The sequence below is a fragment of the Drosophila elegans genome, unplaced genomic scaffold, assembly GCF_018152505.1.
Source record: "Drosophila elegans isolate 14027-0461.03 unplaced genomic scaffold, ASM1815250v1 contig_349, whole genome shotgun sequence".
Taxonomy (NCBI): domain Eukaryota; kingdom Metazoa; phylum Arthropoda; class Insecta; order Diptera; family Drosophilidae; genus Drosophila; species Drosophila elegans.
In genome coordinates this window covers 919,868-945,181 of record NW_024545729.1, presented here as the reverse complement: position 1 = coordinate 945,181, position 25,314 = coordinate 919,868, and the positions used below count along the sequence as shown (strand labels likewise).

The window sequence follows — 25,314 nt, the reverse complement described above, 5'->3', positions numbered from 1 at the left end:
TAGCCCTTGTTGGTCCGATCATCTCAAGTGGTTGCAAGTTTTGTCCGACTAAAGATAGCTTTTTATTCTTGTTTATGTTATGCACCCATACACACAAAATCGAATATGCAGAGAGTATATCCATATGTACATACATGTTTATGTACGTTTATATGTATTTGCTGCTCAGAAATGCCGAAAGATTTAGTAAGAAGAATTCGGTGAAAGAATAAGTTCGTTTCGAGAAAGCTTTTCCCGATATGTTGAAGACTTCGCACGGGAAAATATTTTTTAAGTTCGAAAAAATAGTATTTAGTGGCCTAAATATGTTTTAGTTTAATCAAAATGGATATACTCGAAGTTTGATACTCGCAGTACTTTAATCGACCTTTTGATGAAAGAGTTTATAAAATAAAAATAAAAATATAAAAATACCATTTGCATATGTATTTACATATATATATTTAGATGGATAAAATTCAAGTCACGTGAATCCCGCGCTATATTCGTTCGTGTTGAACTCCACTATTTTTGAATCAGAAATTTAAAATAGATTAAACAAATTCCAAATGCTTGCCTACTTAGCGTAAATAAACGTAATCATAAAAAAAATTGGATACGCGAGATGCAGTGAGCTAGCTATACACTTCTACACATTAGTACATATATATACATATATGTATACTGAATGTACAAAAACATATACAACATATGTATATATTTAATATATTTGTGCATACAGTGGTGTAGGCAAGGGGGTTTTGGGGGTTAGCCCTCCTGCTACAGAAACACCTTGGGTATTCCCGAAACGTTTGAAACTCTGAAGTGCTGAAAATCAGTTAGCTATTCGTCAGCTGGCCATCAGCTGTTCCATACAAACTGAATTTTCTGAAATTTGAGGATTTCCGCAACCCAGAGGCTGCTGAAAATTTGATGAACTGCGGAAAAGCCTGGGTAGTCGCTCCTTCCTTCTAAAACAAAGAAGACAACACTGGACCCAACATGAAAGTAACCACCAAATATATGCAAATAAAGAAGTTAAGACAGTCCGTTGCTTTTTATTAAATCCAATAGTTGGTTTTTCTACTTTCCCTGGCCATTTTTATCAAAATCAAGCAATAGCTGAGACAAACAAAGCTGGGACAATTTTCAATCAGTAGCGAAACAGCTGTTTGTAAATTTGAGGTCGTTCCCTCAATTGCAAAATTTTCGGCATTTCAGACGTTTCGGGAATACCCAAACCATACTGAATCTGAATCCCCCTTCGATACAACACTGTGCGCATATATTTATATAAATATATATATGTATATATACCTATATATACGTTTACAGTGTACTTTCGAAACAAAAAACGAATAAGACCCAGCTGTGTTCAATTCTTTCCATTTTGTATTGTATTTAAATTTGGTGGCAACAAATACTAGCGTACTAAATTAGTGTTTTACACTAACAAAAGATAATTGAGTGTTCAACATTTTGAGTGAGCACTGTGTTATATATTGTTATTTATCTAATTATTTATTTGTGCTCAAATTATTAACAAATATATGTGTTTTTAAGGTGTAAACGTACATACTCTAAGAAGTGATATATATTTGTTCGTCATCGTAATCTTTTAGATCCGGCAAAGAAAGTGACAACAAAAGCACAAATATATGCAGATAACTTCAAAAGTAACCAACTCTAGATACGACCCAGACTGCTGCCAACATGCATTTACAGGATTATCTGAGGTATGTTTTAAACTCGAGTGGTTTCAAACCCCAATATAAGTACAAATTTAAAAAAATAATAATCGACCAATTTCGTGAGCACATGAATCGATATCCAGAGGCCCAATCGAATAGGTCCTGTCGCTTTGCGTGAACATGCATGTAAGGAGCATGCGCAATCCACGCCTGGAAAATGGAAGCTCGTTCTTTGTCAGCTGGCATTGCGTTGAATTAACAGGGGAACTTTACTTGGATGGAAAAGCTCACAGAAGCTTACAAATCGATACATGTATTTTATTTCCGTGAAAAATGCTTAAATATACAATAGCAAAGCAATCTAAAGTGAATTAAATAGTTTTATGTGTTGCACAAATTCAAAGCGTCAAAGGGAACGGAACACAGGCCATTATAATTTGGTTATACACCACCAATAAAAGCCCTTCTTGGATAAAACGGTTTTATAATTGTGAGCACCACATCCTCAGGAGGAGAAAAAAGTGAAAAAAAGAGTTATGCTGAAAAATTAACACGTACGTTTTCGCGTACATATTCGCCTATTCTTAAATCCATACTCACTTTGGTATGTACAAACTTTTATACAAAGAATATACAGAAATAAAATGCTCAGTAAGGGTTACATATGAGACAAGCAAAATGGGAAAAATTAGCATTTTTAGTACAAGTTATCCCGAGACTCCTATTTTTTAATACGGATCCAATTTCCGAAGCTTACATATAAGGGGGACAAACATTGAGGACATCGTGGCGAATGAAAATCCACAAATGAAACACACGAGTCCATTCCAAGAACTGCTACACGATAGGTTTTTGAGCCTTTTCTTCTGTCATAAAATTGGGGATGTTTCTGAAGGGTGAAAATAACAAAATTCGTTTCTATGACACCAAAAGCAATGATTTTTATAGGAGAGCAAATTGTTCATATTTTTTGTATAAATCCTTTGACAAATTATATAATTTCTTTTACAATTCGAAAAGATAATACATAAATAATTTAGAGGTGCAAAATTTACAAAAACAGGTAATTGCCATATAATAAATCGATCAAATCAAACACGCTCCTCGCTTACAATATTTATTCGACTGTCTGGCTCATGGGCGGTTTGTAGTGTCAGTTAAAATTTTTCGATCACATAAAAAGCCTGTTAAAAATAATGGTTTTCTCAAGCGTCTAATTGAACGTTAACTCTAACGGGCACCTGCCTGTTATGTTTTTATAAACTATTTAAAAAGACACCGACCCCCCATCCAAATACAGCTGGCAACAGTAAATAGTGCCATGATCACTTTTGAGAATGTTCTGTAAAACTTTTAAATCAATCCGAGTAAAACTAACGGAGTTACAGAGCTTCGAACGACCGGTCGTGCTAACAGATTGTTCGCGTATGAAATACTTTAAATCGACTTTCCCGAAATCTTATTATTTAAGTTCATGAGCATCAAAACTCAAAATGTACTGAACCGGTCCTTTTGAAAATTAAATTAATTTCAAATTAACCCCGAATTTAAAAAAAAAAAAATTTGGTGATTACCTCGAAAAATGCATCTTTTTTTCTGATAATCCGGTATGATGTTCACCGCAAACCAACTTTTTTTCGAAGCGCATCCACAGATTCACGGTCACTTGCCTTTTTTTATTATTTTTCTTTGAACATTTTTTATTTTATTTTTCAAATGTTGTATAATATGTAACTAAATTTAAAAAATAAATCATAAGTAATGCGTTTTCTGCCTTTAAAACCCTAGGGATAGAGTACATCAGTTGTATTATGAAATATCTTCATTTCGAGTTTGATCTGTGCTTGGTATCAAATCCTGACAGAAGTCCAACGTGAAGATCCACATAATTCTAATATTGAAGAAAAATCAGTGAAGTCAACTAATCGAATACTTTGTTTTCGGACGGCTTTCTGAGTTAAATTATATTTTAGCAGACTTTGAGTTGTCTGATCTCTTCACATGCAATAAAATAGTCGATCCTCTTGGTATTTAGTATTCTGCTACAAAATCGTTTATTATTCTTGTGTTCCGTGGTATTCGTCTATGTCCATTGTCTTAGTTTAAAATTACTTTAAGACTAAAAGTAAATCTAATTATTATCATTCCTCGCTGTCTTTTAAAAACATGATAGCAACCAGACCAGGCAATAGTCAATAAATTTTCCCATTTTTTTCAAACAACTTATTATCTCATACAAATCAGCCTTATCCTTAAACCGTTTCCAAGTTCTGGGAGTTTTTTCCTGCCAGAGGACCCAGAAGTAGAGCGATTTGGTGCTGCGACCAGGACATGCTGCACATGCGCTTGTTTCTGTCACTTTTATGCCAATGGAATCAGGTTATTTATAAGGTTGACCATTATTTGACCAGCAAACTGGGTCAAGGACATGAAGCAGCAGCGTATTGAACCACCTGATAAAACGATAATTTCAAATATCATTTCGATATTTTTTCGAAAACCTATTATCATCACTTTCGGGGGAGAGCAAGTGAACAGCTTTTGACAAAAACCACCGATTTAAATCCACAAAATCGTTTCAAAGATATATTCATTTTTTCAGATCGAAAAAATGTAAATGTAAATATAGAGATTTGACAGAGCGATGGAAAAACGTTAAAAAATAGTTTTCGTTTTCACAATGCTATTAACTAGCAGTCGTCCATCTTTTTTCCTCTACGTGCGACATATTGTAAACAAACAAGATAACCGTGATTTATGCGTTAAGCTATCACATAATTATAATTATATATATATACATATATACCTATAAACTCATTTCAATTTAAACAAGAAAGGAAGCCAACTTCAGCAAGCCAAAGTTCATATATCTTTGCAGCTATTGCAAAAATTAAATATTCTTGATTTACTTGTGTAAATGTTTAAAAACTTTGAAGCTATGATGATTTGCAGCTTAATTATTCGATAGTTCCTATGACAGCTATATGATATCTTTTCCGATTTTAATAAAATTAAAAGCGTAGTTCTAAACTGTAAAATTATTAATAAGTCAAAAAGAATTTTTATAAAATATTACAAAATAGAAAATTTACATTTAAAAAAAAATTGTATATATTTATTGTTCCCATGGGAGCTTTATGTTATAGTCGTCCGATTTTGATGAAATTTAAACCGTAATTCTAAAATATATAATTTTTACTATATGTCAAAGAACTAAAAAAAAATTAAAAAACAACAAATTTATAATTTTTTTTCATTTATGTTTCCTATTGTTCCTATGGGAGCTATAGTCGTGCAAGGGTATAAACATTATAGAAAAAAAAACTGAAAAACGTAGCTTATTGAAATGTTTTCCGAAATTGATATCATAAAAACTGATGGGGCTGAAAAAAATAATAATATAATAACGTAGACATATAAGCGGCGGAAATTTAAAATGTTATAAGCCATTGATTTTCTGATAATTTAAGAGAGAAAGTAGTTTATTGTTAGAGGGAGATTAGAGATTGTGTGTTTAAAAAACAAAGCTGATCTCGCAAAAGGTAAAAGGATTTGAGCGTGTAAGCTTTAAAAGTTATGATAAATGTTGGATGGAGCATTGTGGATTTTCAATTTCACATCTGTCTAATATCCTAACAGTTCCGCTGGATATGCTCTGTGGGACTGTTGGGATTTTTGACAGATGTGAAACTAGTGATCACACAGAGCCACCACACCACCATTCAAAAGCAGCTGTGAACAGTCGTTGTGGCAAAGGCAAAGTTTTTTGAAAAAGGGAGCGGTAACGTCCCAAACACCAACTTCCCTTCCGATTACGCACCTTATTTACAGAAGATATAATTTTAAGGTTTAAGATTTTTGGGCTGCACTGAGAAAACATTGGCTAGGAACGTTAATCCTTTATCTTCGACTAACTGGGAAATTTTTGTCACGGCCAAACCTTACGGACTATTCAGAAAATTTTTAGTAGATGGTGCAAATGAATCCATTAATCTTGAGAGGATTTTTTTACTCTATCAAACTCTTTGATAAGTACCTTTTCCGGCTTTTATTTTATTTTAATGCTATGGATTAGTTGTTAAATGATTATCTGAACTTTTAAGTAATGGCTTATATCTACACTGTATTTAAATTGCTGCCTGAGGGAGCGTTAACCTCCCAAGCCCCCTTTCTCTTTTGACTAAGCCTCTGGTTCGCAGAAACGAAGATGGCCACCGTTTCAATTTAAATACTTTCGCGCCAAGACTTTAGAGTTGCACATAAGAAACATCGGCTGGAAACGTGCGGTATGGAACTTAAATTCCACCATCAAGAAATAACCGAGAAATCTTTGGCACGGCAAAACCTTACGGACCATCTTTGAAAGAGATGGTGGGTTGTGCTCTGTGGGACTTAGTCTTATAATTGGTCCCGGTAGTAAAGCAATATGAACAATGTCAAGTAGAAATCAAAAAAACGGCAGATGGCAGGTCCCAATCTGAGGCAAACTCATCTTGAACGTCTCTTTTCCCATCTGAAAGTATTTATTCCTAAAAGCATGTAAACAAAATTGTTTTGCCCGTTATGCCTAGTATTCAGATCAACGGCCAGCGAGACCAAATAGCTTGCGGAAACTTTTCTTCGGATTCTTTTAACACCCCGGTACTCAGATTGCCTAAAACAAGTTTCTCGGTCCATTTTAAAAAGAGTCCCAGAACATAGCCTCAAACATTTATAATTCGTAATTTTACGTCATTTAAAATAACATAAGGATACATAGAGAATATTAATAAGCGCAGCTGATTGCTGATTGACAGTAAGACCGTAGCACTCGAAGTTGCGATTAATTCCCCAATCTTTGATTACTCTAGAAAAAATAAAGTTTTTCGTTCCGAATTGTAGGCTTTAGTTGACAACGCAGTTCAAGTGTAAGGTTACAAGGCTTACAAAGCTGTTCAATGTTTTGATTTTTGTATGGAAAACATAAATTTAAGAAATCAATAGAAACGACAACAAAAACAACTTTTTGTCCTTATTTATGCTGGCAACGAGAGATAACTGATAGCTTAATGTTCGAATAAACTCAAGATGACAGGCTGTAATTCAGACTCAACTCAAAATCACTTTTCTCCCATCACTAGTCTCCTATGATAAGCCGATTTTGCCCAAAACTCAACAAATTCAACACCAGTGTGAGCAGGCTATATTTGTGTTTTGTTGATGAAAAATATCGATACATTCATATGTTGAGCCCGTTAGGAATTGCTGAAATAATTATAATGAATATAACGTTGTTTTCGGCGATTAGGTCCGATACCAGGCGGCCAGACACATCTTGTCATCATGTATATGTATATATTCCGGTATAGTCGCGTTTAAATGCGTCTAAAAATGACTATTGGTATTAAATTAAGTTTTTGAAAAGAAGGAGGATTCGATGGGTCCTGTAAGTTTTCTCTCAACCCACATTCTAGTAGACATATGTACATACATACGTACATACATATATTAAAGGTGCCTTAAAATTTAAAATGATCTTTTCTTTTTCAGAAACGACGAAAATGCGTCTGCGCCAGACGATGGAAATCAAAATAATACCTGTCGGCCTTCCTCCAATCAGGAGCAGTTCATAAGCCTCAACCGCAATTGTCAGAAGGATCTGCTGAGACTCCATCCACCGCCGCCCTCAAAACCGCCGCCGCTCGCGGGTGCTGTCCTGCAATCCCGCCTGCTGCAACACATAAACACGGGCACGGATGCAGTGGCCACAGATGCTTTAGAAGTGCACCGTAGGGGAGCAAATGCGCTTCAGCGGTCGGCCACTTTGCCAGCGAAAAACAACCGCATAGGGGTTCGCAGCCGAGTGACTTTTAAAGTCCCACCGTCCGCCTCTCCTGCTCCTGCTCCTGACCGTGATCCTGATCCAATCCTAGCACAGGTTGCTGCCGGCGAAAAAGCTAGAACCGTGATAGCTCCCAAGGAGAAGGAATCTAGCAAAATGACATCTGAAGACTTGTTGCAACCGGGCCATGTTGTAAAAGAGCGTTGGAAGGTGTGTGCTGGATTTAATTGTTTGCTTACAGTTGCGGTCAGAATCGTGCTGATGTTACAGTTTGATATCTTATTAAGTTATTAGATAAAAACACCTAGGGTGATCACTTCTTCGTGATCAGGGTCAACTAAAATTGCAAAAATGCATTTTCTTGGCTAAAGTCCTAAAAAAATATAGTTAGCTTAGCATAAACAAAGGAAAGTTTCTTGTTTGTATTGTTTTTTATTATTAAAATCGAATGTATATTGTTGACTTTGAAAATAATTTGCACAAATTAAAAATTAACGAACTTAAGGAAATGTAAATAAACTTTTTTTTTTGAGACATGTTCAAATCGATACCGTTCAGCCGCTTAAAGAGTTAAGAACAAAGAACTCAAACAATTCAAGTTTATTAAAATCGGAAAACAATATATGTATATAGCTGCCAACGAACGATCCTTATTGTTCTAATAAGCATAGGACAGTGTTTTGCCGGTGTCAGAGTAGTTATTAGCTAAATAATTTCTAAAATAATAGCCAAATTTGAACATATTTCGTGTATACCGATAGACAAACTTATAATGTCTCAGAGACATGACACACTTTCGCGATTTGTGGGAGTTCCCATGTTTTGAAATTGCGCTGCGTGAAAATAACTAGAATCTGCATGTGAAATCCTAAAGTTGCTTTTGAGAACTCGACGTTCATAGAGCTGGAGCGACTCAATGGAATTAATCTAGAATATAAATACATATATACGGAACGGCTTTTAACTGTTACATATTTGTCGACAAATACAATATTATAACTTAATTTTGTCTATAATTTCGAAATTATTTAACTTGATAACCTTTATACGTTTCCGTACCCGCTTTCATCGATTAGAAATTTAGGGCAGTAAAGACAGTAAAATAAATTCCAGGACCCCAAAACCTCGATTTGATTCAAACAATGAAAAAATAGTGGTAAAAGTACATCTCAATACTATATTGTAATTTAAAAATTAAATAATTAACTTTGATGTATGGAGAATCATAAGTATTCGAGTTCTTTTGGGCAGAATGGTGTTTGCTATTATTTGTCTTTCAGTGTTTTGTGGAACATAACGTATTTTTAATAACATATTTTTCATTTCCATCTTATGCAGGTGGTGCGTAAAATCGGTGGCGGCGGCTTCGGAGAGATTTACGAGGGACAAGACCTGATTACACGGGAACAGGTCGCACTCAAAGTAGAGTCCGCCCGCCAACCCAAGCAGGTGCTTAAAATGGAAGTGGCCGTTTTGAAGAAGCTGCAGGGGAAGGAGCACGTGTGTCGGTTCATCGGATGCGGGCGAAATGACCGCTTTAACTATGTGGTGATGCAGCTCCAAGGAAAGAATTTAGCTGAGCTTCGTCGCGCTCAGCCGCGTGGCGCATTTTCGCTTAGTACAACACTTAGGTTAGGCTTACAAATTCTCAAGGCCATTGAATCCATACATTCTGTGGGCTTTCTTCATCGTGATATCAAACCGGTAATACTTTTTTCTTCAAATAACTTGTTAAAGCTTTTAATATTTCGGTAACGATCCATTTTTTAGAGCAACTTTTCCGTGGGTCGTTTGCCTTATAACTGTCGACGCGTCTACATGCTGGACTTTGGATTGGCGCGTCAGTATACCACTGGCACTGGCGAAGTGCGGTGTCCAAGAGCTGCAGCTGGTTTTCGCGGCACTGTTCGCTATGCTTCTATTAATGCACATCGCAATAGGGAAATGGGACGTCATGACGATCTGTGGTCGCTTTTCTATATGCTCGTTGAGTTTGTAAATGGGCAGCTGCCGTGGCGGAAAATAAAAGACAAGGAACAAGTGGGACTGACAAAGGAGAAATACGACCACAGAATACTGTTGAAGCACTTGCCGTCGGATTTAAAGCAATTTCTAGAGCATATTCAATCTCTTACCTATGCAGACCGACCGGACTACGCGGTAAATCAAAGATTACCCCAATCAGGGAACTCAAAACGAATTATAAACATATTTGCATTTGCATTTGCATTTGCAGATGCTTATCGGTTTATTCGAGCGGTGTATGAAGAGACGAGGCGTCAAGGAATCTGATCCATATGACTGGGAAAAAGTAGACTCCGCGGCGATTGGCAACATAAGTACAACAACAGGCCACCCATCAGTTCCCGTAAAGAACGATTACATGCACGGGAATATAACACAAATGACTGTGGCAGCATCCAACGCAAGCGGCACAGAATACGTGAGTTCTCTTGCAACAACTTTTGTATCAATACGTCGAATTTAAGTAGTTTAAGTTTGATTGTAGGCAATGTAGGCAAGTTTCAACAGTTTTTTTTGGCTGTATATGTAGGTAACGTTAGTTGTTTTAATAGATTTTTCAAAACATGCGTACAGACAGATCAGAACCATAGACGTTATTTATAATTAAAGACATTCGGTACTATAATATACTTGCCATGAAGCAATGGGAAAATAAATAATAATTAAATACGTAATTCGAATGGAATTATTTTTTCAAATCACTATACGATGTGTTTCCTCTATTGGTATACTTCTTAACAGGTGCGAAAGCGGGCTGATATCGAAACCGCTCATATAACAGCGACCGAACCATTAAACATGAAGGAGAAGGTAAGTTCATCAGCATAAATTGATTATGTTAATTATGTTCATCTAAAAAGGTTTTTTAAATCTTTTCTTTATTAAAGGTCGATAGAAACTGCAACGCAACCTCGCTAGCCCCGCAAACAAAGGGATCTGGCGAAGCCTCCGTTCCACACGGCAATACGACAAATAATCAAAACATTGCACCCAAAGGATTCGTTCAACAGCAGTCTGCGTTAGCCACAAACTCACAAGTGGCATTACCCAATATTCAAAGTGCAACAATCAACTCGCCAATGGGTGCTATAGGCAGCAATGATGCACAGGTAATAGTACCACAGTCAGCGGTTCATACAAAGAACACCCAGCCCCAAAACGGCGCTGGATCGTTTTCTACAACAAATCAAAACAACTCTGCTCCGGTGTACGGAAATTCGGTTAGTTTAAAAGCCAATCTTATTTTGTATGTTTTTATACCCTTGCAGAGGGTATTATAATTTCAGTCAGAAGTTTGCAACGCAGTGAAGGGGACATTTCCGACCCTATAAAGTATATATATTCTTGATCATCATCACTAGAAGAGTCAATCGATCCATGTCCGTCTCCCCGTCCGTCCGTCCGTTTCTACGCAAACTAGCCTTTCAGTGTTGCAGGTAGTACAAGTCGGAACCAGCCGGATCGGAAGACTATATCATATAGCTCCGGGAAAAAATGAAAAAAAAATGATTACTTTGAGGTTTTTTAATTTTTTTTTAAAGCTCTTCTATATTTATTGTTGGTTTAATGTATTGGAATTGGATCAAAATCGGACGAATATATCATATAGCTACCATAGAAAAAAACAATTAAAAATAATTGTAACTTCTAGTATTTTTCAATTTTTTTAAAATTCTTTTTGATATAGTAAGACTTACGCATTAAATTTTATAAAAATCGGAAATCGATATCATATAGCTGCCATTCGAACGATTGAATCATTGAGGTGAAAATCATCATAGCTTTCATTTTTTTTACCTATAGGCAGATGCTTAGATATATATGTTTTAAGAAATATTCAATGTACGCACTAGCTGCAAGGGTATATAAACTTCGGCTTGCCTAAGTTTGCTTCCTTTCGTGTTTTTGATCAAATTATTTGCTTGCAGTATCCACAATTGGAAGACAAAGCACCTACGAAGTTTTTGCCAGCCAAACCAAATACAGAGTGCGAGAGTATAGTCGACGGAGTCGCCAAGAGTATATTTGACCAGAAAAACGGCGATGCCTTGCAAATGAAAAAACTTAGTTCACCAGAGTTCGCCAGTAGTCAAAATCAAACGCCAACGGCAGCGACAGCCGAGAAGAGCTCTGAAGTCAAGCGTTCATCGGAAGACCAAAAGTCCACTTTTGGGCGTCTTCGTGTGCTCACAGCCCCGCCAACAAGTGTGCATGATCTGACTGCGTCTGGGGGTCACAGCCAGCAGGGGCCTGAGTTGTTAACAAAACAACAGACAACTGCACAGTTTCCAACCACCACCAAGGCTGGATCCGTTGCCGGAAACAGCTCGTCCTCAAAGTTTGTCATCAGTCAGCATGGTCAGATCTTTGGAATGGCTGTGATGCCGCCAGTTAACCGCCGATCGGCAACATCAACCAATTTGCGGCCATCTTCCTCTGGAGCAAACACCAGTTCAATTCAGAGGATCAACAGCGGATCGACCGCTGGAGGATGTTTTGGCACTGGAAGCAACACCGCCAGGAGCAGCGCTGCTGGGGATCATTCTGTTACCCAATTTGCTTTGATAGACGATGAAAACGTCTCAGCACTACAACAGGTAACCAAGGGCGGAGCCCTCACGCTGGCGTCCCAATGGAAGAGCCAGTTCGATGACTCGGAGGACACTACTGATAACGAGTGGAACAGAGAGCCGCAGGTAAAATAAAATTCCTTCTAACATCGTTTAAAGCGCTTAAAATGTCTTCCTGTAATCGTGAATAACTTTTCAATAATGTTCGCATATCAAAATACTTTTAACAGTAGTTACTCTCGAGGGCTAACAATTTAAAATGTGGCCTTTTTTTTAAATAAACTAACCCAAATATATGAAAACATGATAAGCATACCACATACATTTCGCCTCGCAGTCGCAACCCAATTTGGAGCAACTGATTAAACTGGATCTTTCATTGCCCCTAAATGAAGCCAAACCATTTTCAAAACATGTTGCTGAAACCCCAAATCTCCCAACCAAAGGAAAAGAGAAACCGAAAAGGTAAGTCCCATTATGTCTCATCTTATATGTATGTATGTATAAATTCTACTCTGTTTACATTGGTCGGGAATCAGGCTTTTTTTCTGAATAAACTTATATCTGTAAATTACTATCAAGATATACTCTTATTTTATTATTTTTGTGAGACTTAATGGAATTGGGATGACCGTCTGTCCGACTATCCTTCTGTCCGTACTTTTCTACGCAAACTAGTCTCTTAGTTTTAAAGCTATCTGCATGAAACTTTCCCAAAAGGTGTCTTACTATTGCAGGTAGTACATAAGTAATAATAAATCTAACAAAATTATAAGTTTGCTGCTTTTTAATTTTTTTTCAGTTCTTTGACGTATAGTAATGGTTAAATATTTTAGAATTACGGTTTAAACTTCATAAAAATCGGACGACTATAATATAAAGCTCCCATGGAAACAACAAAAATATTAAACAACTTTTTTATTAATGTAACTTTTATTTTGTATTTTTTTTTAATTTAACAGTTCAGAATTACGCTTTTAATTTTATTATCCATAGGAACATTCGAATAATTGGGCTGCAAATCAGCTTAGCTTCAATGTTTTTTAACATATACGCCAGTAAATCATAATTTTAATATTTTCAAGAATGTTTAATTTTTGCAGTAGCTAAAAGGGTATATGAACTTCGGTTTGCCAAAATTTGCTTCCTTTCTTGTTGTTATTTCTTGTTGTGAGCACAAAAAGCCAGTTCTAATAAATTAGGATCTTATAAGAAGACTTAAAAGACTACATCCATCGACAACTGGATTCTTGGACGACCCGCTAGTGGGAGACTCATACAAGGCACATAGACCGCCACACTGTCCAATTTTTTGAGGATTTGTAAATTACTACCTGTTATTTTTTACTTGTGTGATAGCCTGATTCCATTGCCGCATTAGTGGACTTTTTAAATGTGCCTGATTCCATTGGCGCATTAGCATTTAGTTAATGCTTCTCCGACATGTGAGTGGTACGAACAGCTGATCTGGGCTTGTTTACTTTTGAATTTTGGCAAATCCAAAAGAAATTAATTAAAATTAATAAACATGAGTGAGTTTACTAAACTCTGTAATGCTCAGCAGGACATCAATATAGCGACCGAGACATTTGCCAACTTGGACGACAATGAAGAAAAGCTGATTGCGTTGTTATGAGGGGTTTGCAATGGAGACCACCACAGTTTCTAAAAAGGGCAAGGATCCCCGTATATGTGGGAGTTATTTTATGCCAGAGATCCAGCAGTAATGAGTTGTGGTACTGCGAGCACAATTTGCAGCGTTCGCTCTAGGTTTCAGTCATTTTTATACGAAATAGATGTTATATTCAAAAGACATCAAAAATTGCGCCAACCTTGCTTATAGAAAACAGCTGTTGTAGTGGTGGCACGAACAAAATATCGTTAAGCATCGGTATTTTCCGGTATTTATACTAAAAACGTTCGGGGCGAATGGTTTTTAATCGCATTTAAAAATCGCATTTATTTTAAATGCGGCATTTAGCCTTATGGGATTCCCTGTGTAAATAAATGCGCATTTGGCTAAATGCGTTTTAATGCGGCGATGGAATCAGGCTATGAAAGTGGATTGAGTTTCACACAGCAGACAACTTAATATACGTTTTTGTTTTGTTCCTATCAAAAGGCTTCACGTATATACATATTTAGAATTCCTTGAAGTTGGCCTTGAATTTTTTGTCAAACGTAAATGTCTTCTGGATTTAATTTTGTGTCAACTTGAATTACAAGTTATGTTGACAACAAGAAAAAAAACTAAGAGGCTAGAATGCAAGATTTTAGTGGCGCACCGCATTTGTTGTTTGGGTTTTGGGCGAAAACAACTCGAGTTCAAATCCAGCTTGAAGGCAATATTTTATTTTATGTTTATATATTTTTAACACTTCTTTTACAGGACATTTAAATATAAAAATAATAATAATACATCATTTTTAAAGAAACGGAGTAGGCATAAATTATAGTTCGTGTTTTTTTTAATTGACTTTACAGTAAATAATGCTTGCTATTTAAGTCGTCTAAGCTTGATAACATTTTATTATTAATATTATTATTATGTTATTACTAAGAATTCAGGTTGGCATTCCCGATCTATTTTTTTACGGTTTGCTTTGTAAGCTGATCATCAAATACAAATATATAAATCAAACAAAAAAAATTAATAAAGAAAAAAAAACCCCAAAGACAAACCAACAAAGAGTAAATAAAAAAAATAGTATCAAAAACTTGTCTGGAGATAGATTTGAACCTGCGCCGTCCTTAGTTATGGACGTGGACTTTGCCCACTACACCAGGACGCCACTTATAAAGCAGACGACAAGATATGATATTAAGATTTTGATTTGAAAAAAATCATTGCCAATCGGTTGTTCGAGCGTTATGCATCTTAGTGTATTATAGGGTCTTTGATTTGACCTTACTTTGGAAAAATTTATCGTTAGTATTTTATTTCGTATTTATTTTGAATTAGTCTGTCTGTTTCTTTATTGTCCCTTTTATGTCAAGGACCAGCGCGGCCATATCAACATTTCGGCTAGAATTGAGCAATTGGCCATTTCTGCTGCTGCTGCTCCCGCTGCCTGTACGATACATCACTGTGGTACAGTAAATGCAGTGACGATGCGCACCAAGAGCGTGTACTCCACATGTATCAGCAGAATTAAACTTCTGCTCTGATCGTCCGATCGTAACGAGTAATAACCAATCGAAAGGTATCGCTAATACCAAGACTTTATGAATATTAATTGCTTGAGGATAAAGGGCGGTATATGTGGCATACTAAAAATTTAAATTTGAGATCTTGAGCCCGGTTTGGTAACACCAAATTTGCTTGGATCCGATGTTCCATTCAAAAGCTATTAAAAAAATTTTTTTTTTTTTATTTCTCAAATTGATTTGTTTTAGATAGATACTAGGAAAGTCGTTTTAGTCATGTCCGTCTGTTTGTCCATTTGTTTTTACGCAAACTAGCCTATGATTTTCAAAGGAGCTGGATCGGACAAACAATCGGGAAAATATATGAAAAAAATATAGCATCGCTGTTTTTTAATTGATTTGAATATGCTTCAATACAAGAAATGGTTTATTGTTTCAGAATAAAGGTTCCAATATTATTAAAATTACAAGAAAGGAAGCAGCTATTGCAAAAATGGTGTGTTCTTTGAAATATCTAAATGTCTATTTATTTGCGCTTTTGTTTAAAAACATTGAAGCTATGATGATTTTCAGCTTAATTTTTCGATCGTTCCTACGACAGTTATATGATATCGCTTTCCGATTTGAATAAAAATTAAAAACGCAATTCTGAATTATTACCCAAAAAAAAAGCAAAAACAGAGAATATTGTTCATTTATTTTTTGTAGTATTCCGATTGTGTATATAATATATTTGTCCGATTTAGACCAAATTTAAACGGTAATTCTGAAATTCTAAACCACAACCAACTACAAAAAATTAGAAAAACAACAAAGTAATAATTTGGTTTGGTTTTTTTTTCAATTGTTCCTATTGTAATCCTTTCGCACCAAGACAAAAGACTAGATTTAGATTTCAATTTTTATTTTATAAGCTCCTAACGACACACGCCACATGCACAGGAATCTTGGAAAGGAAAAGAGACAGATCCGAATGTGACCAGACTATGGGTCTGATCAAAAACGCAATTTAGTGTTGTGTTATGTTATTTCTGACAACATATGTTCCTATGGGAGCTATACGCTATAGTCGTCTGATCCGACTCGTTCCGACTTATGTGCTACCTGCAATAGGAAGACAACTTTTGGAAAAGCCTTAAAACTGAGAGATAAGTTTGCGTAGAAAGAAGACAGGTCTTTAGATGGTGCCACGAAAACCCCGGTTGTTCTGTGGGAACATTTAGTTTGTAATTTGTAAGCTGAAGAACGGGTATCTAAAAGTCGAGAAACTCGACTATAGCGTTCTTTCTTGTTATTTCCATATATTTTTCCGATTGTTTCTATGGGAGCTATATGATATCAAACAAAAACACCTTTTGACAAGGTAATAATGACGTGACGATCGCACCTTTAACTCAAAAAACCTTTGATATCAGATTGAGGACCCAAAACATCCATTTGATACGGATATATACGGACTATTGAATTTAAGTTAAATTTTGACCTTTACAATAACAAATATAAACAAGAAAGAAAGCAAACTTCGGCAAGCCGAAGTTCATATACCCTTGCAGCTATCGCAAGAATTAAATATTTTTGAAAACATTAAAATTATGATTTACTTGCGTATATGTTTAAAAACATTGAAGCTATGACGATTTGCAGCATAATTATTTGATTGTTCTTTTATATATTTTTATTATTTGTATGGGAGCTATATGATATAGTCGTCCGATTTTGATTAAATTTTAACCATAATTCTGAAATATTTAACCATTGCTTTATGTCGAAGAACAAAACAAAAAATTAAAAAACAGCAAAGTTATAATTTTTTTTCAATTATTTTTCCGATTGTTCCTATGGTCGTTCCTATATGCTATAGTCGTCCGATTTTGATGAAATTTAAACCATAATTCTGAATTATTTAACCATTGCTATATGTCGAAGAACTAAACAAAAAATTAAAAAACAGCAAAGTTATAATTTTTTTTCAATTATTTTTCCGATTGTTCCTATGGGAGCTATATGCTATAGTCGTCCGATCCGGCTCGTTCCGACTTATATACTACCTGCAATAGAAAGACAACTTTTGGGAAAGTTTCATGCAGATAGCTTTAAAACTGAGAGACTAGTTTGCATATAAACGGACGGACAGACGGACAGACGGACGGACAGACGGACATGGCTAGATCGACTCTACTAGTGATGCTGATCAAGAATATATATACTTTATAGGGTCGGAGACGTCTCCTTCACTGCGTTGCAAACTTCTGACTGAAATTATAATACCCTCTGCAAGGGTATAAAAAAAAAATCACAAACAAAACAAGTACCTTGAAATATAATGTTTTATGAGTATATCCTCTTCCTAAATCTTGTTCGACTTCTACCATAGACTACTACTATATTTATAAACAAGAGTAGCAAACTTCGTCAAGCCGAAGTTTATATACCCTTGCAGCTATTGCAAAAATTAAATATTCTTGAAAAAAAAATGATGATTTACTTTCGTATATGTTTAAAAACATTGAAGCTATAATGATTAGCAACTCAATTATTTGATAGCTCCTTTGGCAGCTATATGACATCGTTTTCCGATTTCAATAAAATTAAAAGCGTAATTCTGAACTGTCAAATTATTAATAGGACAAAAAGAATTTAAAAAATAAATTACAAACTATGGAGCTATATGCTATAGTCGTCCGATCCGGCTCGTTCCGACTTATGTACTACCTGCAATAAAAAAACAATTTTCGGGAAATTTTCATGCATAAACGTTTAAAACTGAGAGACTAATTTGCGTAGAAACGGACGGACAGACGGACATGGATAGATAAACTCTCCTAGTGATGCTGATCAAGAATATATATATTTTATAGAGTCGGAAAAGTGTCCTTCACTGTGTTGCGAACTTCTGACTTAAATTATAATACCCTCTGCAAAGTTATAGTTTTTTTTTCATTAATTTTGCGGTTTGCTTTATAATATACTCATACGATGCTTTACAACTAGAGACTAGAGAAACGGACGGACATGACTAGATCGACTCTCCGAGTGACGCTGACCTCCTGCACTGCGGAGCAAACTTCTGACTGAAATTATAAAACTTTCTGCAAGGGTATAATTAACAAATGACGACTTCGCTATATCAACTTTTCTAGCTATTCAAGAAAATATATATCTTATAGTGTCGCAAATCTCCATATCAATGCGTTAGACACAACTAACCAAATTTATAAAATAACATCGGCTGGGGTGTAAAAAAAAAATACAATGAAAACTCTATTGACGAGTTCCCCGACTATTAGAGACCCTTTACTCAGCTAACAATTATCATTTATTTTAAATATATATTTCTGAATTAACAATATGTTGAGAATATTCTGTATATATTTCAAGTCCATCCGTGCCACCAGATTGTTCACGTATAAAAACTTTAAATCGAATTTCCCAAAAACGTATTTTTTGAAGTTCGTGAACATCAAAACTTAAACTATTGAACCGATCCTTTTGAAAATTTGAACATTACTTCTTGACATAAATCAGCAAGTAATCACGATGTTTTTTCTATTTATTAGTAACAAATTAACCGCGATTTTCCTAGCTAGAACGAACTATATTTTATTATTTTTTAAGGAGGATATCTTGACATTTTTAATTTTAAGAAAATGGTTTCTGATTTACCTTACTTTAGGTACACACTTAACATAACTGGAATCGAAAACTATGAAGCATTGAGAATCTCCATACCGCACTGCTGGTCTGAGCCTGCAATGGGTAATGTATTACGTAAAAACTTGGAACCGCCGGCTGTGCAACAAGCCGCATTTGATGACACAGTAAGCATAAGCATATTCAATATATTCTGATATGAAATAAGGAATTGCATGATGCATTTTTGTTATAACTTTGCCGGAAGACATTTTAAGTATTTTAGGGTCTGTTCTTCTAATAAAAAAATTAACCTGTCAACAATTTGAATTGTCGATTATGCCCGCAAAAGCTTAAGGATTGTAATTATGATATTTATTTTAACTTTCAGGTATATCGCATGGATATAGCGAGAAATGTGTGCGTGCGAGAAGCTTATTCGGAAATCACTCCTTTGGCCAAAGTTAAGCCTACCACTTCCTCAGTTTCCAGGAATGTCCTACCTTCCCCTTTTAAAGAGGACACAGCATTTCAGTTAAACACATCAATCGATGATCGAACCAAGTCAAAACATCGAAGCAGCCTTCCCAATGTTTCAGTTGCCGATATTTTTGACGATCAGCCGATGCAGTCGAAATCCGACGCTTTGCTGGTAGAAGACGCAATTAAGCCCTGGCACGTACAGACAACGGCTTGTCAAAGAAGTAATTTCGCTTTAAACGCAGCCACCCAGGAAAACAACGGTTGTATTAGTGGGCGTCTGGAAATTCGGGTTATTCCAAAAGGTAATTATTCAATTCTAAACCGTTTTTAAGTTGTTTGGCAAAAAAGTTGCCAACTATAAAAGCTCAAGATTTGGGATTTGAAATGCAGATTCTAGCAATTCTTGCGCAGAGCAAGTTTATTTTAAGCCAGATCCACGCCCACTCTGATACATGTTAGACCTGAGCTATTGCACTTTGATGTGTGTTTAGGTCATATATCGGTGGACTCCAAATTTTCAAAATCGGGTTGTAGAGTTATTCAGTGTCCTGCCTCCGCTCCGCCGTCGCTCTGCTGCTGCTCGGTCGCAAGAGAGACAGGAAGAAAGAACTGATAGCGGAGTCGGAGATACTGCACGATCCTAGCTTCCAGTGTTGGCAGTTGTAAGCAGTTCGGCAAATGGCGCCACGTCAATACCGATAAATTAATAATTTGTTTTAATATTCCGATTGTTCACATGGGAGCTATATGATATAGCTGTCTGCTTTTAATATAAATTTAATAGTAATTCCTTAATTATAAATCATTACTACATCTCGAAGAACTAAAAAAAATTTAAAAAAAGCTAAGTTATCATTTTTTCCTTCTTTGTTTTTCCTATTGTTCCTATGGAAGCTGAATGCTATAGTCGTCCGATCGGGATCGTTCCGACTTATATACTACCTGCAACAGGAAGACAGCTTTTGGGAAAGTTTCATACGGCTAGCTTTTAACTGAGAGACCAGATTTAATGATATTAAGGGACCTTACCAGTGTAACTTGTTTTTTAAATTAATTTTTTTTGCCTGATCGCTAGTTTACAATTTCAAAAACATCCTGTGAAAGCGGCAAGGTCGTTCCCAGAAAAGATTTGAATTGCATTTTGTTGATATTTGATATTCAGAAAATAATTAATTTAAACTATTTTGCGATAGGTAAACGTATAAATTATAATTTTTACCTTATTCTTTAATGTTTTATGAACAATACTGCAGATTAAATTTGGTTAATAATAACCAGGCCTGTTCCGGTTTTCACTCGGAAGTGAATTTGATAACATTTTCGGGTTTCCCTTTAACGTAGGAAAATTTCCTTTCTTTTGGTCCTTTTTTGTTTTCAAATAAAATCAGCTGACTGGCAGCTGTCCCCTACTGACAAAGTCGTTTGATTTGACAAAGTTTTGCTGCCTCAAATTAAATTTTGGCCCGCTGGTGTCCCTCAGCTAATGGGATTAATGGTATAATATGGTATAGTTTAGCGCGTAAAATCGAAGGAACTGGCATTGACGGCCACAAATACAAGTGCTAAGAAATGATAGTGTCAGTGTTGTGAATTTTTCACAAGAAGTGTTGAGAACCAGAAATGCCAAAGGCGATGAAAAAGGTCCCAACGACATACGTTTTGCACAAATAGATCATTAAATTAAGCGGTAATAAGAACCAAAACAATTTTTAAATTTTACTGTGATTAAATTTTACTTTGATTATTACCATATTTAAACGAACGAAAAAAGCGTGTTAAAAATAAGTCCCGAGAAAATACTTGTTTTTTCGTTCGGAAACTGAAACAGGGGCGGCGGAATTGCTTCAATGTCGAAGTCTAGAATCGAATCGATTCTGACACGCAATCACAAAATAATTTTCAACAGGTCAAATATGTTTTTATAAACCAAATTTGTAAAGTTTTTAACCACGTTCTTAACCATTAAAGAATAAGGGAAAAATATCATTTGCACTTTAACTTATCGCAAAGTATTTTAAATAAATTAATTTCGGTTACGGTTTTGATTCGGGTTTGCCGCCCTAAAAGCATTCCAAGGCAAAGTTTTCGGGAAACAAGAGAAAGTTCACAAAAAAATGGAAAATATTTGGCTACAACATAGTTTTTTTTAAGCTAAAAGACACATTTAAGTTTTTAAGTAAATTGGAAAGTAAGTTAACAATATGTAAAAACTAACAAAAAACAGACATAATGGGGATAACTAATATAAAAGATGGGACCAAGCCCCAAAAAAATGCTCGATGAGGTAAACTTTTGTTGACCGGCCAAAGAGAAAAATTAAAATAATGAAAATGATTTTAAATGATTATTTCAAATTTAAATAATTCCGGACGCTGTTCCCATTATTGTGTGCTCAGCTCAAAACATAAAGAAAATCTCAGCTAAACGGAAATTATCCAAAATCATTTTTTCGTCACGGCTTAGCATATAGCATACAACTATGCTATATATACAATTATACAATATACAATTTATTAATTTATTATTACAATATACAATTTATTAAAAATGTGTATGTTAGTTGCCTTCAAAATAATTAACTGTTTTAAACAAATACAGTTTTGTCTTTATTTCGAAAATTTTGCATATGTATTAAAACGTTGGCTTGCCGAAGAAAACTGTTAAAATAACTAAACAACTCTGATAAATTATACATTTTCTGAACACTTATAATGATGAATTTTAAGGTTTTCCCTATATAATTTAGTTATATTCCGTTTAACGTTAAAAAAATGGGTTCACCACAAAAGTTTGCCCTGGATATCACTTCTACAGTTGGTTTTGGTCTTAAGAAAAACTAAAAATTTATTTGCTTTTGTTTTCTTTGTGCAGAAACCTCTCATCTGGACGACTCTGTTTACTATGATGCACTGGCAGCTGTTAAAAATACTTCAACCACAAATCAAGCCCACGACCTTTCTGACAAAGCCCTTATTTACTGTGATGAAATAAAAGAAAAAGATGCACTAATAGCTTCCCCAACGAATACAATCAATAATTTTACGACACCAACCCACACGACCGAACCGCCTATCGAAGCTAATTTCTGCAGCGTACATTCTGTTGGTGTCAATAAACTGAAGTTGAATGGAAATAGTGAAACATCCAACGCTATAAATGATCAAGCAAATATCAATGCAGGTGACTCCAAAGCTCCTTTGGCAGGAGACTGCACTGACTGCACTGGTTACAGGGAAACTGAGTCAGGATGCGACCTTCCACTATTAAATCCTAGCAAAATACCAGTGCGCCAATCAAAATGTGCATCATGGGCGGGTGCTGATACTACAATAAATACATCTAAAACATTTGAGTCCACAAAAGCCCCACTGGAAATCCTTAACAATCCACATATTGACACGCCAAATTCCGTAAAGGATATTACACCTGTTCGCAACACATACTCCATTGCTTTAGAATATCCTCCTAATATAACGGATCTTACACCAGGTTTGTCCTTAATGTTGGCTTTATTTCTGACTGGCTTTGTATGCTTTGTATGCTGGCAACAAGAATCAATTCTGTTCGTATAAATGGACGTCAAAATTTAAAAACCCACGAACAAGAGCTAAATGGTTGGGCCTAAACATGCAGATTGGTTGAAGCTAACGAAATCATCCACCCAAAATTGTAAATTGGATAATTTTACCAAAGTATCCTAAGAATCTGCATGTTCAGTTTTAATTCTCTAGCTCATCGTTCACACACTCAGACGGAAAGATCGACTCATACTGTTGATGGTACTAAGGATACTGTCCCTTCATACTTTTTATCGATAACATCGCGTTCTTTATCTTTTATTCACCCTTGCAATTCTTTTAAATTTAGGTTTACGTCGTCGAAGAGAATCTACTGAAGGAAAATATGTGACTGACCCAACGCAATTGCAATTAAAATTCCAAAGACCTCGATCACGAACTTCAAGCAGGTAAGCTTGGGGAAATTAAGCTGCTCATTAAGTTTAAATGTAAATATGATTACATGTCTTTTAAGGACCCGTGGCATTCCCAATACAATGCTAGGACATTTTGATGACAACGGTACTCCTATGACTAGACACATTGGGGCCCAATTTGTTCAAAACGCAGAATCAAATAATATACCAACGAGTGAATATTCTGCTGAGCCACAACCTAAATGCAACATTTCGCCACCACCGGGGGATCCAAAAACTGAAAATAGTGCTCGGCTTCGTCGTTATAGGCATAACTTAGAATAATCAAACAACTTCAGGTTTACAGCAAACTAATTTGCGATCCAGAACAGTGAATCTTGGTGGCTTAAGTCTAAAACTGTCTCAACGTATACTTATGTTTTTAATGTAGCTATTTGACAAACAAAAGAATCGTCATGAACATCTTAGAATTTTTTAAATGTAAACCCATTTGTATACTTTTGTAGAGGGTATAATAGTTTCAGTCAAGAGTTTACAACGCAGTGAAGGAAACCTTTCCTACCCAATAAAGTATATAAGTATCACCAGGAGTCAATCTAGCCATGCCCGTCTGTCAGTCCGTCCGTTTTTACGCAATATTGTCCCTCAGTTTAAGAGCTATCTGCATTAAACTTTCCCAAAAATTGTATTTTTTTATGTATCGGATCGGTCCTCCAACAAGAACAATCCGAAAAATAATGACAAAAAAATATAACTTAGCTAATTTCGATTTTTTGTTTTAATTCTTTAGGTTTAAAATTGTAGAATTCCAATTTAATTTTTTTAAATCGTACGTTTCACAATTGTTACTTTTTGTTATTCAAAAAAGGAAATGCTGATTTTATGTTCGTTTGAAAATAATATATTAGCATGTTTTGATTTATTTATTATAATATAAACAAAAAAGTAAATGGTCTGAATGTATTATAGTTTACGAACAAACGAAAAATACAGGTATTTTGGGAAAAATTTAAATTGATAGACTCAATGGAGTTTTGTACTTTAAGGTCTGTTTTCGCGACTTCATTTTGTGCTTTTGATGAGTTAGGCCTTAAGAAAAGTTTGCCATTACACTTTAGTTCAATCAGGTCTGGTGTTTGAGTTTTTTAAATGTAAAAACTTTTACTTCCTGAAAGTTCATAAGTTCCATTTCTATACAATTATCAAAGCAGGGGGCTCAAAACTTCCTTATGGCAGTGTATTTACCAACACATGTAAAAAGATCACGAAGTGAAGAGCCGATGAAAAGACAAAAACAAATTACATTCGATTCAGCCATCCAAAAGAGAAATTGTTGCTGCCTTGCATCGGTTTTATCAGTAGCGAATTGACCGCAAGGAAGAATCGAAAAAGTGTGAGTGAATTGCAAAATGTGCCCAGCAAGCCTACATAATGTGCCGGGCCCCTGTGCGTGTGCATTAAGAATAACAATTGTGCTCAATGTGCATAGGCGTGAGCACTCCTGAATCAACGCTTTACATAAAATGGGCAAATAGGTTTCTAAATTATGGGAAGCTTACTAACATTTTGCAAGTATTCTTAACGTAGACAGTCATGCTTCACTTTTCCTTTGGTCCCAAAAGTGGGTGGCTTTTGCAGGGCCAATATTTGCCAGCTCTGGTATTTTTATACCCTTGCAGAGGGTATTATAATTTCAGTCAGAAGTTTGCAACGCAGTGAAGGAGACATCTCCGACCCTATAAAGTATATATATTCTTGATCAGCATCACTAGGCGAGTCGATCTAGCCATGTCCGTCTGTCCGTCTGTCCGTCCGTCTGTCCGTCTGTCCGTCTGTCCGTCCGTTTATATGCAAACTAGTCTCTCAGTTTTAAAGCTATCTGCATGAAACTTTCCCAAAAGTTGTCTTTCTATTGCAGGTAGTATATAAGTCGGAACGAGCCGGATCGGACGACTATAGCATATAGCTCCCATAGGAACAATCGGAAAAATAAATGAAAAAAAATTATAACTTTGCTGTTTTTTAATTTTTTGT

The 25,314-nt window shown here is 35.5% G+C and overlaps 1 protein-coding gene across 5 annotated transcripts; it reads left to right on the top strand.

The window, feature by feature from the left end:
* Nucleotides 1–204: 204 nt before the first annotated feature.
* Nucleotides 205–24,955, top strand: LOC108145305 (tau-tubulin kinase homolog Asator). Of its 5 annotated transcripts, XM_017270640.2 has the most exons (15): nt 205–274; nt 1,602–1,715; nt 7,200–7,701; nt 8,830–9,195; nt 9,262–9,651; nt 9,728–9,934; nt 10,258–10,326; nt 10,404–10,736; nt 11,445–12,212; nt 12,424–12,551; nt 18,907–19,051; nt 19,255–19,648; nt 22,218–22,835; nt 23,214–23,313; nt 23,379–24,955. In XM_017270640.2, exons 2-15 carry the CDS (start codon nt 1,693–1,695, stop codon nt 23,602–23,604), a joined length of 4,269 nt encoding a protein of 1,422 aa, XP_017126129.1. In that variant the 5' UTR covers nt 205–274; nt 1,602–1,692; the 3' UTR covers nt 23,605–24,955. The 5 variants fall into 5 exon arrangements, with proteins under 5 accessions (XP_017126129.1, XP_017126130.1, XP_017126131.1 ...); XM_017270641.2 differs by lacking the exon at nt 205–274 and having other exon boundaries at nt 1,547–1,715; XM_017270642.2 differs by lacking the exon at nt 205–274 and having other exon boundaries at nt 10,404–10,625.
* Nucleotides 24,956–25,314: the final 359 nt, after the last annotated feature.

What these genes read in the sequence shown, in the direction of transcription:
- LOC108145305 (XM_017270640.2), top strand. Translation starts at nt 1,693, where the DNA reads ATGCATTTACAGGATTATCTGAG. An exon ending in TTCATCGTGATATCAAACCG is followed by an intron (nt 9,196 to 9,261) that starts GTAATACTTTTT and finishes TCCATTTTTTAG; the next exon opens with AGCAACTTTTCCGTGGGTCG. An exon ending in ACGCAAGCGGCACAGAATAC is followed by an intron (nt 9,935 to 10,257) that starts GTGAGTTCTCTT and finishes ACTTCTTAACAG; the next exon opens with GTGCGAAAGCGGGCTGATAT.